Here is a 16,747-nt window from a genome sequence, read left to right as displayed (position 1 = left end):
ATGTGTTCAGGAAGCACCCACGCCTAACGACACCTCCACCCCTTATCACATCAAACCCCACTTTTTTTATTTGTAACAATGTGGTTAGAATTGAGGTTGGATTGGCAACGACATTTACAGGCTTCCAAGGGCCTAGCAAGTACAAAGATCCTCTCTAGCACTGGACTCTCCATTTGTCTCGTGACCTCAGCCACGTCCATTATAAGGGTCAGAGACCTTAAAAGAAAGACTTGACGTTTTAAGCCTCGGGGTGCCCTGTCTGTGTCAGAGGAACAGAAGACAAGAGGAGGGTGTGAGCACCAAACTCTGAAGGTACCCTGCTCCATGCTTGAGTAGCTCATGCAATCCAGATGTTTGCATGGCATTCTGGGACTTGTCAAGCCTAACTCATTGAAGCAGGACTGAAGGTCCCAGAATGCAAACCAAAATCCCAGAAACGAAAAGCCGAAGTGGTATAGACCAGGTAAACTTGAGAGCTCTTGAGAAAATCAGGGCTGGCAAAGATCAGATGAAGGGGAAGAGCTAGAGCAGGAAAGGGAGTCCCGGGAAACCAAGGAGGACTTGAATAGCGTTTCAGAACTACAACTCCCAGAATGCCAAAATGAAACAATTATGAGGTGAGAAAGATACTACCAGGCATGGGACAACTCGCGCTCAAAACTCAAGACAGTGTGTAGGAAGAAGAGGGGGCGCAGAGATGGGACGCTATTGGGTGACGAGAGATTTGGGGGATAAGGGAAAGAAAATGTGTAAATTGGACTCTAGACAAAGGACTAGAGAAATGCGTCAGGGGAGAGAGCAGCACAGGGTCTTAATAATAAAATAATGGCCTCGCTGAGCTGGTGTCCTTCACTGAATGTTAAGTCCAACACTTTTCCAGGAGCCCCTAGTCCAACCCCTGGACAGTGCCTGACATTTCTGCTGAGTAATGCCCCGTGTCCGACTGCTCATATTCGTTCTGCTTTTGCACTTATATTTTTTACATCAGATGTCCTTAGGGCTATTCCTATTTTTGGCTCTGTCGTCACAGGACAGAGCCATTCGCGGGATGAAACCCTGCCGCTTCCGGCCTCGTGCCTTAGTGATCCGAGCAGACAGCGCAGGAGAAGCGTGTGGGTGAGGTCAGCATGGTGCGTGCGGTGCGCCGGAGAGATGCACCTTTGTGCACCCCTAGACCAGAAACGCTCTCGGGCAAGGCTGTCCCCTCCAGGCTTATCTCCGACACCGTACCAACCTCCAGGTACTGTGCGACCTTTGCTCAGGTAAACACGCCCTCCCTGGTGAACTCCAACAGCAAAGTACCCAAAAGCTTGGGGCTGCGCCAGCGTTAAAGGGCAGACACTCAAGGTGAACACCGCGTTCCAACCCCAGCGCAGAATTACCTTCCTGTTCCCATCTCTGCAGTCGGAATGGGCAATAATGCGTAGCTGAAGATGGTTTCCACGTTCTGAGCTGCAAAACCTGGAATCTAGCACACACGCATTAGGCCAAGTTTTACTTGCAAAATGTGTACTGGGAAAAATGATGGGCCTGTACGTAATAACAGCGCTATCTACAGGCCCGGTTCTAGAGCGTAGGCCAGGTGGACCAGGCCCGCCCAAGGATTACCCCGGCCTACCCAAGGCCATTTAGAACTGAAAAAAACAAAAGGTTTTTACTTTAATTTTTCAAATAGGCGTGCATCCCCATGGGCTCTCCCTTATAGTTTATTTTAATGATTAACACAATTGACATTGGACATTTTCAGGGCTGGGGAGAGGTGCCAAGTCAGTAGAGTTTAGTTGCTGCTATGATGCACAAATCACCAGCACGGATATCCTGAAAACTAAATTAAGATTATTATTTTATTGTATCATATTTTTTTAACATCAATGCTTTACAAAGTAAAAAGCTGCTAAAGGTTTTTTTAAACATTAAAAGCTGTAAAGTGAAACATTTCTGCTGCTGCATATGGCCAGGAGAAGCCTGCTGCAGTCCAAGTTCGGCATCTTAAAGATCTGACAAACAGCTTCCCTCCCCTTCCCCAAAGCACATCAGAGAAAGCGAAATATGTAGCTCCTATGGTGCTGAATATTGTGGTAAAAATGTAAAAAGCGAACAGATGCCAATTCCCTAAAATATCAGATAATTTTATAGATTTTTTTTGCCAGTACCCATTCATTTTCATGGCCCACCCATGCTTCTTCATGGCCTTCCCAAACAAATAATCCTAGAGCCGGGCCTGGCTACCTATAATGCTTACTCAGGTGCAAAACAGTTTGCACCCAGATTGCCAAACCTTGCACGTTTAGGCAATGAGTATAGTTTGCATCTACCTCTCTACTCCATGTGCGAACTATCCTCACACCCGTGCGTCTTGCCCCACATTATCCCATAAATAAATACCATTGCTGCCCATCAGCACAACTGGTGGTACAAACAACACAGAGAATAATTCCAGGCGTGCAGACACCAAACCTGGAGTCTTGTCAGAAACTCCCTCTGTACCGCAGAAAAAGCTCCCATCACCAGAAGAAAAGGAGATACTACCCTCCTAGACTAGCACCCACCACAAGAGCTAAGGAAACGCTCCACTCAGTGTGTGGATATGGTTCGTTATTTCCCCCCTGGGAAGGGTAAAACTACCATTTGGTGGGAAATATTTCGTTATTACCATTAACTCATAGCAGCGTGAGCGCACGCTAATGGCGTTTTGCAAGGCCTTTAACATTGCGTAACAGACGGAAAGCCAAAGACAGCAGTGGCCGCCCCACCAGGGCGTCCTGGCTGTAAACCAAAGGCGCCCGAGGCGACGGCCCCATGTTTACTATCCAGGACGCGGAGCTCTGCAGCGTCCATGCTGGCTGTTTGTAGAGTCTCGCGGCTCTCCATTGGTTGCCCGGGTCTGCGTGACGCGGAAGTGGCGGCACGGCAGCGCGTGCCCTACCTGCCTTGAGAGGACGCATCCTGCTCTCCATCCTGCTCTGCTCTCCAAGCCCCAAGGCCTCTGGCTCGCCGCTGCTGAGCCATGCTTGGCAAGGAAAGTGAAAACCGTCCTCATCTCCGCCTTAAATCACGACCTCGTCGGCTGCCATTGCCAGAGATCCTGAACACGAAGTGCCAGCGCGTGGCATAACAGTTGCGAGAGCCCAATGGCCGCACCTGGCATCAGAGCTTCAAAAGAACCAGCACCAGGAATACGAGCTTCGAGAACACGCTTGCATTTGTGGCTTGCTTGTGAGTAAGCGACATTTTGTACCCACACCAAGCACTTGGCGAAAGCCCCTTCAGTGCAGGGTTGTCCATGTGGTCTGTGGGTCCAGGCAGTCGAAGAAACTCACATGTGCATTGATGCTGTGGCCTGTTGGATCATGGGACCGGAGGTGGCACCGGCACTGAAATGATTGGTGCTGTGAATCCTGGGTGCCAAGTAGGGTGTACATATGTATATGGTTGAGGCCATGACTAGTCCGGCAGGGGAGCTAAGGGAGGCACCTCGATGTGTATATGGTCGATGTTCTGGCTCTGGGGAAGGGGGGGGGGGGGGGGGGCGGCTGCTGTCAGAAGCTTGTTGGGTGAGGTAAGGCTTTCAGCGGCTGTTGGGAATATATGAGTGAAATCAAGACAAACTATTGAATAATAAAGCAGCCTAACTCTAACAGTGTTCGCCACACGCTAACTGTGCCCATTACACCCACCCTAAGCTGGCAAGCGTCTTGAGGGAACCCAGAGTACTGGAGGAAGAGTGCTGCGATAGTGTTCTGAAAAGTTTTTGTTCCACGTGCTGTACTTTGCCACCTCTTTGGGGGGGGGGGGGGATAGGGTCTTGCCCCTCCCTTATCTGCCAAGCAGTGAGCCGTGTACCACGAAGCACCCCCGTGTACCTGGCCTCGGGCAGCACAGACTTCACTCTAACACGAAGAAAGGCGACTTTGGGAGTTCCCTACGATCTAAGATAATATCCAGAATTTAGTTTTCTGTCACTTAGGGCACTGATGTCTATTATTGATAGAGAATATTACATGAAACTGATCATCTATATTTAGCGGCAATGATGCACGATGTAATGTGATGGCACCCATGGGCTGTTTTATGGCACTGTTTAATGTTATAGCTCACTGATGGATAACGTTATGTGCACTGGTCGACGTGTATTCTGAAACAATGATACTCTATATTATGTGGTACTCAAAAGCAGCACCCTGTGGCACTGTTAAGTCCTGCTATTTGGCACTGATAGGTGATGTTTGCTGGAAAGAGAATGGCGGTGTTAACTGACACTACGAACACTTGTGTGGCATTGAAACTAATTTGTGACAGCCATGTTTAATATTATCTGGTAAAGCTCAGTGATGGTCACATTGTTTCAGAATCATATTAAACTTTATGTAGTGTTGAAAGCTATGGCGACCCGTGCATGAGACTGCGCGCTCTCGTGGGCAATATTATGCGGTTGTCTTGAATAGTAGCTTGGCTTACATGGCCGTGCACTCATCACTGTACGTGGGACCACCCATAGACAATACTCTGTGACACCTATCGATAATGCTCTCTGGCATCGAATAGTAGCTTGGCTTACATGGCCATGCACTCATCACTGTACGTGGGACCACCCATGGACAATACTCTGTCACACCTATCGATAATGCTCTCTGGCATCGATGTGGCATGGCACTTGACACTGAAGGTTACCTTCTTGTGGGCATTTCAACACTGCTCGTGTGGGTATTACTACACAGCCCTCAGGGATTTACAATGCAGTTTCCATGAGCCTTATTGCGTGGCAAACATTGGCTTTGCCACCAGTCTCTCTTTAGGTACTATTCTCTATTTATAAAGACTTTGGGGTGTAATTAATAGACAATATTTGTGAAATCACTCACAATTTGATGCTGCTCCTATGGACAATAATATGGCGCACACACGGGCAGTGATTAAAGGGCAGGTGGGCACCTGCAGCTCCTGGTGAATATAATATGGTCTTTGGCAGCATTCGATTTCAGGGACGCACTGTACTGTCTGATCCTTACTTCGTGGCACTGATGGTCAGTAGCACTTTCCATTGGTCTGTAGGGCGTGGCACTCGCTGAGCCAAGAGGGCACCATTGATGATGGGAACCTTTTGCCATGGGTACACAACATTCTCTGGTGCAGTGATGCGGTTAGTAGACGGGGGTGCGGTTCGTGGCGCTGCTCCATGCTGATGACAGCAAGAGCATCGTGCAGATTTTCGTGCATTCCGTGATGATTTGTATGGATTTTTATATCTGGTTATGTTACCATTTATTTCTTCTTGTTTTGCAACTTTTTATACATGAATAAACGCGAATACAATCTGCAACTAATTATTCTATTTTTTGTTATTGTGGAGATATTTATTTTATTATATTGATTGTATCACTGGATTTATAGCGTCCAACAAGTTGCAAGGACGCCCTGTTTTGGGTCTGAAGTGTGCTAAGATCTATTCATGTGTTAATAGACTAAGGGGCAGATTTATCAAATTTTCACACAGAGCAGAAAACTACCTTGTGTGCTGTGTGAAAGGGCAGGAATGCGCCGTACTTAACATTACACAATGTATTCCTGTCTTTTCCTTGAGCTGGCACCATTTTGGCTGCATAGTGCCAATGCATGTACCCTTGTGAAATGGCGCAAGGGTGCCTGCACTGCAGGCAGGATCGTTTTTTGCAAGAAAGGATACCTTCCTGCAAAAAAACAACCACAGAGGCATGTTCTACTTTCTGTATGTGCTGCAAGCCGCTACTACTCCATTGGGAGTGCCAAGGACTGGCATGTGTCTTTGGGCTCTCTCTGCCTCTGAAAGGTGTGTGTGGCGTAGGACCTCTCTGCCTGTGAATGTTGTATGCCTGTGAGTGGTGTGTGCCTTGGGACCTCTCTTTGCCTATGTGTGACGCCTGCTATGAGACCTATCTATGCCTGTGAGTGGCGTGTGCCCTGGACCTCTCTCTGCCTGTGAATGGTGTGTGCCCTAGGACCTCTCTCTCTGCCTAAGTAGTGTGTGCCTTGGGACCTCTCTCTGCCTGTGAGGGGTGTGCCATGGGATATCTCTGTCTGCCTGTTAGTGGTGTGTGCCTTGGGACCTCTCTGCCTGTTAGTGGTGTGTGCCCTGGGACCGTTCTCTGCCTGTGAGTGGTGTGTGCCCTGGACCTCTCTGCCTGTGAATGGTGTGTGCCCTGGGACATCTCTCTCTGCTTGAGTAGTGTGTGCCTTGGGACCTCTCTCTGCCTGTGAGGTGTGTGCCATGGGATATCTCTGTCTGCCTGTTAGTGGTGTGTGCCTTGGGACTTCTCTGCCTGTGAGTGGTGTGTGCCCTGGGACATCCCTCTCTCTGCTTGAGTAGTGTGTGCCTTGGGACCTCTCTCTCTGCCTGTGAGGTGTGTGCCATGGGATATCTCTCTCTGCCGGAGTAGTGCATGCCTTGGGACCTCTCTGCCTGTGAGGTGTGTGCCATGGGATATCTCTCTCTGCCTGTTAGTGGTGTGTGCCTTGGGACCTCTCTGCCTGTGAATGGTGTGTGCCCTAGGACCTCTCTCTCTGCCGGAGTAGTGCATGCCTTGGGACCTCTCTGTCTGTGAGGTGTGTGCCATGGGATATCTCTCTCTGCCTGTTAGTGGTGTGTGCCTTGGGACCTCTCTGCCTGTGAGTGGTGTGTGCCCTGGGACCGTTCTCTGCCTGTGAGTGGTGTGTGCTTGGGGACATCTCTCTGCTTGTGAGTGCTGTATGCCTCTGAGTAATGTGTGCCTTGAGACCTCTCTTTGCCTGTGAGTGGTGTGTGCCCTAGGATCTTTCTCTGCCTGTGACTGGTGTATGCCCTGGGGCATCTCTCTGTCTGTGAGTGGTGTGTGCCTTGGGTTCTCTCTCTGCCTGTGACTGGTGTATGCCCTGGGGCATCTATCTGTCTGTGAGTGGTGTGTGCCTTGGGTTCTCTCTCTGTCTGTGAGTGGTGTGTGTGCCTTGGGTTCTCTCTCTGCCTGTGAGTGGTGTATGCCCTGGGGCATCCATCTGTCTGTGAGTGGTGTGTGCCTTGGGTTCTCTCTCTGTCTGTGAGTGGTGTGTGCCTTGGGCTCTCTCTGCCTGTGAGTGGTGTACGCTCTGGGGCATCTCGCTGCCTGTGAGGTGTGTGCCTTGGGTTTTCTCTCTGTCTGTGAGTGGTGTGTGCCTTGGGGCCTCTCTCTGCTTGTGAGTGGTGTGTGCTTTGGGGCCTCTCTCTGCCTGTGCGTTGCCTGTGCCTTTGGACCTCTCGCTGCCTGTGAGTGTTGTCTGCCTGTAAGTACAGAGTACTATTCCGGTCTTTCATGGCCGTAATTATCAATGATGTAGCGGCTGCTGTGGCGCAGAGCCTCAGAGGGCCAAGGGGGTCACTCATCCCTTTTTATGCTGTATTTCACTACAGCCCAGAGGGATCTATTTCCCTTGTTTGCAAAAGGGGCCCTGGCACGCTTGCTGTTGGTGCGACTGGGGTACCTCCGAGTCTGCCCCTCCCACTCCAGTGCAGCTGAGCTGCCTGCTCTGAGCTCTTTGCTCAGGAGAGGTCAAATCACTAACACGCCCTCAGTTAATGGAGGTTTCCCTCCTCATCCTCCAGGCCCAGTCCTTCTGACTGCATCTTTCGGGCCTTGTCCCCTCCCCCAATCCACATACAAATCATGGAGGATGCTGATAACCATTCAGTGGGGGATGGAGGGTTTGAGGGGTTCCTGTTAATTCGTAGCCTGCCGCCGGCATCGTTAGGGCTCCTGTACTCAGACTGGAGTCTGTTGTCTAAAGTAGGCAGCGAATATACTGCAAACAGGCTGAGTGCACAAGGTAGGGACAGGTAGTGTGTACAGTGCAAACACGGGCCGCAGGTCCAGTGTGCACACAAGGGAGTGAGTATACTGCCACACATGTATACATGGGTAATAAGCCAGGGCAGCGTAGTCACTAGTCGTTGAGTGTAGCGCGTGAACAAGCGATCTTTGCAGTGCACGCACGCTGATCCATCTGTCACTATAATTATGTGTGCAGTGCAGATACATAGGCTGTGAATGTGTATATTGCGCCCACAGGCAGGGAGTCGATGAAGGCAGAGAAAATAAACGGGCAAGGAGAGGAACGTTGGCACTGCACAGTTTCCTCTTTGAGCATCGCGCACACACATCCAGGGAAGGATTACAGGGCATATGCAGTGGCAGTGAGTCCATACAGCGCACGTTGTGTGAGTGCATGTAGAGCACACACGGACATTCAACGGACCGTTTGCATTAATTGCACGTAGTGCCTACTTGTGCAAATCAAACGCACATTCAGTGAACGCATGAGGGACAGATCTAGTGAGTGAATGAAGGCACTCAGGGCGCATTCGGTGAGGGCGTGTACGCACACCCAGTGAGTGCATGCAGAGAGCTCACAGTCAGGTAATGGACCGTTTGCACTTCCTGCACCGATTGCCTGTTCGTTTGAAGGACACGAGCATGCTGTGAGTGCATGCAGCGCACACACCCAGGGAGCGAACCCTTTGCACCAACTGCACCGATTGCCTGTTTGTTCAGTTCACACATGCATGCAGTGAGTGCATGCAGCCTACGATGAGCCAGGGCGCGGGCCCTTTGCGACGACTGCCCCGAATGCCTGTTTGTTAAGTGCACAATTGCATGCAGTGCACACAGACAGGGAACACACCGTTTGTACTAGCTGCATCTGTTGCCTGTTTGTTTGGTGCACACGCACATGCAGTAGGGTGACCAGATTTCCCAGGTTTCTCCAGACAGTCAGAAATGCAAGGTGTGCTTTCCTTTCCACAAGCACCACTATAGTCTGAAATAATTTGTGTCTGTTTCTGCCAGGCAACACAGGTGGAGACTGCTCTCAGTAGAGATACAAAGTGGGGAGGAGTGGGAAGGGAGTGAAGGGCATATCCGGAGCACTTAGCGTCTCCTTGTGCCACACTGGTGTCATTATTTTCGTCATTTTCTTTTAATGCTAATGTGGCCCAACTCCGCCAAAATCGCCGCACCAGATTTACAAAGTGGTGCAGTGCATGCATTGCTCCACTTTGTAACCCCTTGCACCACATTATGCCTGCGCCAGGCATAATTTATGCAATGGGGGGTGTTCCCCCATTAGGGCGGGATGATGAAATGGTGCAAAGAAATAATTTTTTGTCATTTTTCACACCTGCACGGAGAAGGCATTAAAAGGGGGGCACATCATTATTTATAATGGGCACCTATGTACTATTTAGGATTAGCAACAAAAATTTGGTGCAAACTCTGAACAGTAAGTACATCAATAGCAAGATAAATTCTGATGCTATTGCCCCTACCATGTGCCGTATTTTAAATATGGCGCATATGTGGTGGAGTTAGTGGGGCGCTAAAGGGCTCAAGGAAAGCAGCGTTACATTGGGTGCAGCTACACTTTTCTTAAATATGCCCCATAGTGTGTAAATGGGTGTGTATACTTATTTACAAGATTTACAACTGTAGCGCATATATATATATATATATATATATAATATATATATATAGATATATATATATATACATATATATATATATATATATCTATATGTATATATCTATATATACATATATATATCTATATATATATATATATTTAGATATAGATATAGATATTTATACATATGAGTACACACATTACAAGGCTATGCAAAAACGGGACAGGCCATATATAAAAGTAAGGCTAAAGCCCTTCTCAAAATCTGGTCACGCTAGTGAGTGCATGAAGTGCACACACAGTGAGTGCATACAGATAATACACAGACAGGTCACAGCCCTGTGCACTAACTGCATCGCTTGCCTGTTTAAGTGCACACGCGCATGCAGTGAGTGCATACAGAGCATATACAGATAGGTCACTGACACTGCACTAACTGCAAAGATCACCTTTTGGTTCAGTGCACACGTGCATGCATTGAGTGCATGCAGCGCACACACTGTGTGCATACAGATCATACACAGACAGGTCACAGGCCCTTTGCACTAACTGCATCACTTGCCTGTTTGTTCCGTGCACACGTGCATGCAGTGAGTGCATTCCATATACAGATCGGTCACATACACTGTGCACTAACTGCATCAATCGCCTGTTTGTTCAGTGCACACGTGCTTGCAGTGAGTGCATGCAGCGCACAGTGCAGTGTCTACATTCAGAGCATACACAGACATGTAACAGACCCTGTGCACTAACTGCATCGCTTGCCTGTTTGTTCAGTGCACATGCGCATGCAGTGAGTGCATTCCATATACAGACCGGTCACATACACTGTGCACTAACTGCAAAGATCACCTGTTTGTTCAGTTCACACGTGCATGCAGTGAGTGCATGCAGAACATACACATACAGGTAACAGATTGTTGGCACTAACTGCATCCATCACCTGTTTGTTAAGTGCATACGCGCTTGCAGTGTCTGCATGCAGAGCATACACAGACATGTAACAGACCCTGTGCAATAACTGCATCGCTTGACTGATTGTTCAGTGCACACGCGCATGCAGTGAGTGTATTCCATATACAGACCGGTCACATACACTGCACTAACTGCAAAGGTCACCCGTTTGATCAGTGCACACGTGCATGCAGTGAGTGCATGCAGCGCACATGCAGTGTGAGCATGCAGAGCATACACAGACAGGTAACAGACCGTTTGCACAAACTGCATCGATCGTCGGTTCAGTGCACACACGCTTGCAGTGAGTGCATGCAGGGCATACACAGACATGTAACAGGCCCTGTGCACTAACTGCATTGCTTGCCTGTTTGTTTAGTGCACACACGCATGCAGTGAGTGTATTCCATATACAGACCGGTCACACACACTGTGCACTAACTGCAAAGATCGCCTGTTTGTTCAGTGCACACGTGCATGCAGTGAGTGCATGCAGCACACACGCAGTGTGAGCATGCAGAGCATACAGAGAGGTAACAGACCGTTTGCACAAACTGCATCGATCGTCTGTTCAGTGCACACGCGCTTGCAGTGAGTGCATGCAGGGCATACACAGACATGTAACAGGCCCTGTGCACTAACTGCATCGCTTGCCTGTTTGTTCAGTGCACACGCGCATGCAGTCAGTGCAGTCCATATACAGACCGGTCACACACACTGTGCACTAACTGCAAAGATCGCCTGTTTGTTCAGTGCACACGTTCATGCAGTGAGTGCATGCAGCGCACAGTGCAGTGTCTACATTCAGAGCATACACAGACATGTAACAGACCCTGTGCACTAACTGCATCGCTTGCCTGTTTGTTCAGTGCACATGCGCATGCAGTGAGTGCATTCCATATACAGACCGGTCACATACACTGTGCACTAACTGCAAAGATCACCTGTTTGTTCAGTTCACACGTGCATGCAGTGAGTGCATGCAGAACATACACATACAGGTAACAGATTGTTGGCACTAACTGCATCCATCACCTGTTTGTTAAGTGCATACGCGCTTGCAGTGTCTGCATGCAGAGCATACACAGACATGTAACAGACCCTGTGCAATAACTGCATCGCTTGACTGATTGTTCAGTGCACACGCGCATGCAGTGAGTGTATTCCATATACAGACCGGTCACATACACTGCACTAACTGCAAAGGTCACCCGTTTGATCAGTGCACACGTGCATGCAGTGAGTGCATGCAGCGCACATGCAGTGTGAGCATGCAGAGCATACACAGACAGGTAACAGACCGTTTGCACAAACTGCATCGATCGTCGGTTCAGTGCACACACGCTTGCAGTGAGTGCATGCAGGGCATACACAGACATGTAACAGGCCCTGTGCACTAACTGCATTGCTTGCCTGTTTGTTTAGTGCACACGCGCATGCAGTGAGTGTATTCCATATACAGACCGGTCACACACACTGTGCACTAACTGCAAAGATCGCCTGTTTGTTCAGTGCACACGTGCATGCAGTGAGTGCATGCAGAGCATACACATACAGGTAACAGATTGTTGGCACTAACTGCATCCATCACCTGTTTGTTAAGTGCACACGCGCTTGCAGTGATTGCATGCAGCGCACACTGCAGTGTCTGCATGCAGAGCATACACAGACATGTAACAGACCCTGTGCACTAACTGCATCGCTTGACTGATTGTTCAGTGCACACGCGCATGCAGTGAGTGCATTCCATATACAGACCGGGCACATACACTGCACTAACTGCAAAGGTCACCTGTTTGTTCAGTGCACACGTGCATGCAGTGAGTGCATGCAGCGCACACGCAGTGTGAGCATGCAGAGCATACAGAGAGGTAACAGACCGTTTGCACAAACTGCATCGATCGTCTGTTCAGTGCACACGCGCTTGCAGTGAGTGCATGCAGGGCATACACAGACATGTAACAGGCCCTGTGCACTAACTGCATCGCTTGCCTGTTTGTTCAGTGCACACGCGCATGCAGTCAGTGCAGTCCATATACAGACCGGTCACACACACTGTGCACTAACTGCAAAGATCGCCTGTTTGTTCAGTGCACACGTGCATGCAGTGAGTGCATGCAGCGCACACGCAGTGTGAGCATGCAGAGCATAAACAGACAGGTAGCAGAACGTTTGCACAAACTGCATCGATCGTCTGTTTGTTCCGTGCACACGCGCTTGCAGTGAGTGCATGCAGGGCATACACAGACATGTAACAGGCCCTGTGCACTAACTGCATCGCTTGCCTGTTTGTTCAGTGCACACGTGCATGCAGTGAGTGCATGCAGCGCACACGCAGTGTGAGCATGCAGAGCATACACAGACAGGTAGCAGACCGTTTGCACAAACTGCATCGATCGTCTGTTTGTTCCGTGCACACGCGCTTGCAGTGAGTGCAGCGCACACGCAGCCAGGGAGCGGACTCTCGCATCTCCCTTCAGTTATTTGTGCAGCGCACACACGGGCGGTCGTGGAGCCTCGCGGTGGCAGCAGACGGAGCAGGCGGGAAGGCTCCGGACGGACGACGGGTGATCCCAGTTCACCACGAGCACGGCTCCTGGGCGCACCGCAGTGAGTTCCCCCGTCAGACCGCGGCGCGGCGCCCACTCCCCAGCTAGGTCCTCCGGGAGGCAGGCAGAGCGGCTGCGGCGGATCTCCGTCAGGTCGTCAGAAAGCAGCGGATCCGACCCCGGAAAGGTCCTCGGACAGACAGCGGAGCGGATCCCGGTGAACTCCTTGGATAGGCGGCGGGCGGAGAGCTCGGCGGGACACTACCGGGTCCTTGTTCCACGGCGGTGCAGCATCTCCGGACCGCGGCATGAACACCCCTGAATCCTCGGAGCGGCAGAACCGCGAAGAACAAAGGATGAGTCTAAGTAAGGAAGCCTCCGCCTTCTGGGCGCTAGCAGGATGCGGGGCGCTAGCAGGACGCGTCACCAGCGCAAGCGGGTGAACCCCTGGCCGCGAAACCTAGACCTTGTTTTCGAAGTTCACGGCGAACCCGCGGGCGAGCCTTGTGCTATGCCTGAACCCCTAAATGTAAGGCGAACCCATTGTGCAAAAAGTCGCCAGCAAATGCCAAATCATGAGTAGGGTTCTCGCATGAACCCCCAAACTATTCGTGTGAGCCCCGAACCACCGTGCGAACTCAACCATGCAGGCGAGCCTCACAGGCACAAAATAATTTAAGGGAAGGTTAAGCTGGTAATTTGGTGGTATTTTTCGCCCCTAGAAGGGGTTTTCAGCTGGTTTTTATTTCACGTTCTATAATTATTTGATGTGAATGCATTATGGCTACGTCTTATACTTTGATGACAACTTCATTGAAAACCTGTGACGGTGGGGCGGGGGCTGATGTAGAAAGGGGAGGAGAGCGCGGCGGTTTTACGTTTCCTTTTCTGAACTGTGCAGATTGACGTTAAAATCTCTCTGCAGGCGGCGTGCACCGCAATATTTTCACTAATTCTCACCCGTGTCCTCTCTTTCCCAGATGATTTTTTAGGTAAAAAGAGGGTGTGTTCTCCCAGCAGCAACAGTGAGTGTGCCCTGGAGAGCAAGAAAAGCCGGAGCGACTCCCCCAAGGGTAAGTGTGTGGGCGTGCACCCTTCAGGGCGCTAGGACAGTGGAATTGCCCGGGAGACATGAACCTTAATGCAGAGAATGAAGTTGGGCCCCATCCACTTTTTTGTAGTAAAACAGCTACTAATCAGGGTGATTCAGGGCCCTCAACTCATGGGCCCCGGTGTCACTGCATCTGCTGCACCTTTGATTGGAACGCTCCTGCACAGGGCTGGAGGGAGGGTGTGGTTGTGATTTGGGCACCCAGGGGAGTTGAAGGTGAGTGTTGTGCATAGGGCTGTCGAGAAATCACTCATTAGCTGGTGGGGATGAGGTTTTAGGGCTTGGTAGTTTTCAAAGAAAGTGTAGGTGCGTGAGCAGTGCTGGCTTTCCAAGGTAGTAGTGAGTTGTGAAATCTTGGGGAGGAGTTTTTGTGATGAACGGCGTGTGTGCACGTGTGTATGTTTGAGGCTAGGTTTACTTGTTGGTGGTGTATTACTGAATGTCGGTAAGTGTAGGAGAGCAATGTGTGCATGTCTGCCACAGTATTGCTGACTCTTAAAAGCGTAGGCGAGTTGTTTTTACATGGCTGGCTTTCCTTGGTAGGCTGCTATTGTTGCATCTTGGAAGTGTATGTAATGTGTGTTTGTCCAGGGCAGGTGGTTGGCTTTCCTTGGTCGTGGCGCATTCCTGAATCATGGAATCAATAGTGATTGGCATGTGTGGGCAGCTGGCTATCCTTGGAAATGTGGTGTTGCTGAATGCTGGAAGTATTAGTGAGTTGTGTGTGTCCTCGTCTAGCAGCTGTAGCAGTGTGTGGTGTTAATGTGTGAGTGGTCTGGGCAGAGGTTTTAGACTGAGCCTTCCTTGGTAGAGGCACACAGGGGCAGAAACCTGTCCAGGAACCTGAGGTGAATTATGTGTTGAGAAGAAGATGTGTTTGAGGACCAAGACAGGAACCCCAGGGCCCTAGCTCTTCAAGGGGCCACCATTGTCTACCCACTGCACTATCCCAACACACATCAATGGGCCTTGGTGCTGCCCAAGCACATGCCTTGTAGTAACCAGGCACTCTATGAACTCACTAACCAGTCAGGCCCTGGTGCTGTTTCTGTCCGGTGTGATTCCGGGATCTGTGATTATTTAAGGCCATGGTCATGGTCAATGGCACAGTCATAATGTAGAGCCAATGTTAACTGGTGCATGTCCTGGTGCTATCCTCGTGCAAGCTCTTGTATTGCTGCTGTTCCAGTGTAAGGACCTGGTGCAGATGTAGTAAAGACCACGTGTCCAGGGAAGATATCGAGCTATTTCTTGGGAGCAACAAAAAGAGACAGGTCGGTTCTGCTACTCCTTGACCAAGAGTCCTCAACATCCCGTCCCAGTCTTCATTGCTCCTGAGGCTGAGTTCAGTGTTGCGTGAGGCTGCTGTTCAACGTGTTCAGCCTCATGCTTGATCTGGCCCCAGTCTCAAGTTTGGTTGCAGCCATTTTTTCTCAATGGCCTGTTTTAAGATGTCAACGCCCAGTGTTCCCTTATATCCTCCAATCCCTAAAGTGCTGTAAAAGGCAACCACTAATGCATCTCAAAACAGTGCTGCCTCGTTGAGTGACCTGTGGCCCACATCTCACGCCCCTATCAGTTTGAAAGAAACTGACACTTGTGCTCTGGCATAGGACCCCAAACTTCCCTGTTCCCAGGGGTGGCCCCGTGGCCCCTTTGCTAGCAACAGCAGCAGCAGCTGCAAAACATTTATAGTAAAAACATAATCATCTTTGTTTATTGTGTTTTTACTATAAAAGGGGTGGGGCCACACGCGTGACAGGGAAGGACGGGAGGGGACTGCACAGCACTCCCGGCTATCTCAGGCAGCCAAACACACATGCTCATTGGGCTCTCTCCATCCTGGCACCCCGTTGCCGGGTTGGAGAGCGTAGGCAGAGGCTCCCACTCTAGCTGGGCACTCCGTCCAATCCTACCTCTGCTTTTATGCTGCCAGCAGCATAAAGCACCGGTAGGATCGGATGCAGGGCAGGCAGGGAGCCTGTGCCTGCAGTCCAGCTCTAGTCGAGGAGCAGAAAAAAGGTAATTTAAGAAAAAAATATTAATATTTGTTTTGCACCAACGCACCCCTCCCCCCCGCACGCTGCCCCTTTTCCCTTCCGCGAGCCGCGCCTGCCTGTTCCTGCACTACACCCAAGAAAAGACGGAGTTACTTAATTGAGAATGGGTCACCAACATGCTGTACCTGAAAAAAGACCCATAATTGAATAACGCTTTATTCATATGCCACACGTGTGCGCTTAGTAATTGAAGTAGTGGACAATGCGGAACACAAGCCCTCCACAGAGCTTCTTCTAATTCTGTCATCTTCTGTGCTACATTCAGGTGGAAAATCAAAAAACACTGTAACTTGTAGCAATGGAAGGCATCAGCTGAATTGTTGTGAATTCCAGGAAAATGGCTGGCTTTAAGCAGCACATTAAGGACCATATTTATCCAACTTTCACACAGCAAGACTCTCACTGTGCTGCGCTGTGTGAAAGAAGGAGGGTAGGAATGCACTATGTCAATCAATATATGGCGTATTCCTGTCCTCTTCGTCCGCTGGGGTTCAGTTAGCAGTCTAGCGCCAACGCAGGCAGTCTTGCGTCACGATGCTAGGGTGCCTGTGTTGTAGGCAGGATTGTTTTTGTGCAGGAAGGGACACTTTCATATACAAAAACAACCCTTTGAGTCCTTTTCTACATGTGCT

The 16,747-nt window shown here is 49.9% G+C and overlaps 1 protein-coding gene across 5 annotated transcripts in view; it reads left to right on the top strand.

Moving 5' to 3' along the window:
• SAMD11 (sterile alpha motif domain containing 11) overlaps positions 1-16,747 on the top strand; it is a 215,997-nt gene that overhangs the window by 147,959 nt on the left and 51,291 nt on the right. For 4 of the 5 annotated variants that reach the window (XM_069241126.1, XM_069241125.1, XM_069241128.1 and 1 more), the window contains exon 6: positions 13,925-14,017. The exons of the other annotated variant lie outside the window; for it this stretch is intronic. In XM_069241126.1, coding sequence (XP_069097227.1) covers positions 13,925-14,017 — 93 coding nt within the window. The remainder of the gene's footprint in view (positions 1-13,924; positions 14,018-16,747) is intronic. 5 annotated transcript variants of the gene reach the window in all.

This window comes from Pleurodeles waltl, chromosome 6, assembly GCF_031143425.1.
Source record: "Pleurodeles waltl isolate 20211129_DDA chromosome 6, aPleWal1.hap1.20221129, whole genome shotgun sequence".
Lineage (NCBI taxonomy): Eukaryota > Metazoa > Chordata > Amphibia > Caudata > Salamandridae > Pleurodeles > Pleurodeles waltl.
Note: the sequence above shows the minus strand (reverse complement) of the source record. Positions and strands in the feature narration are given on the sequence as shown.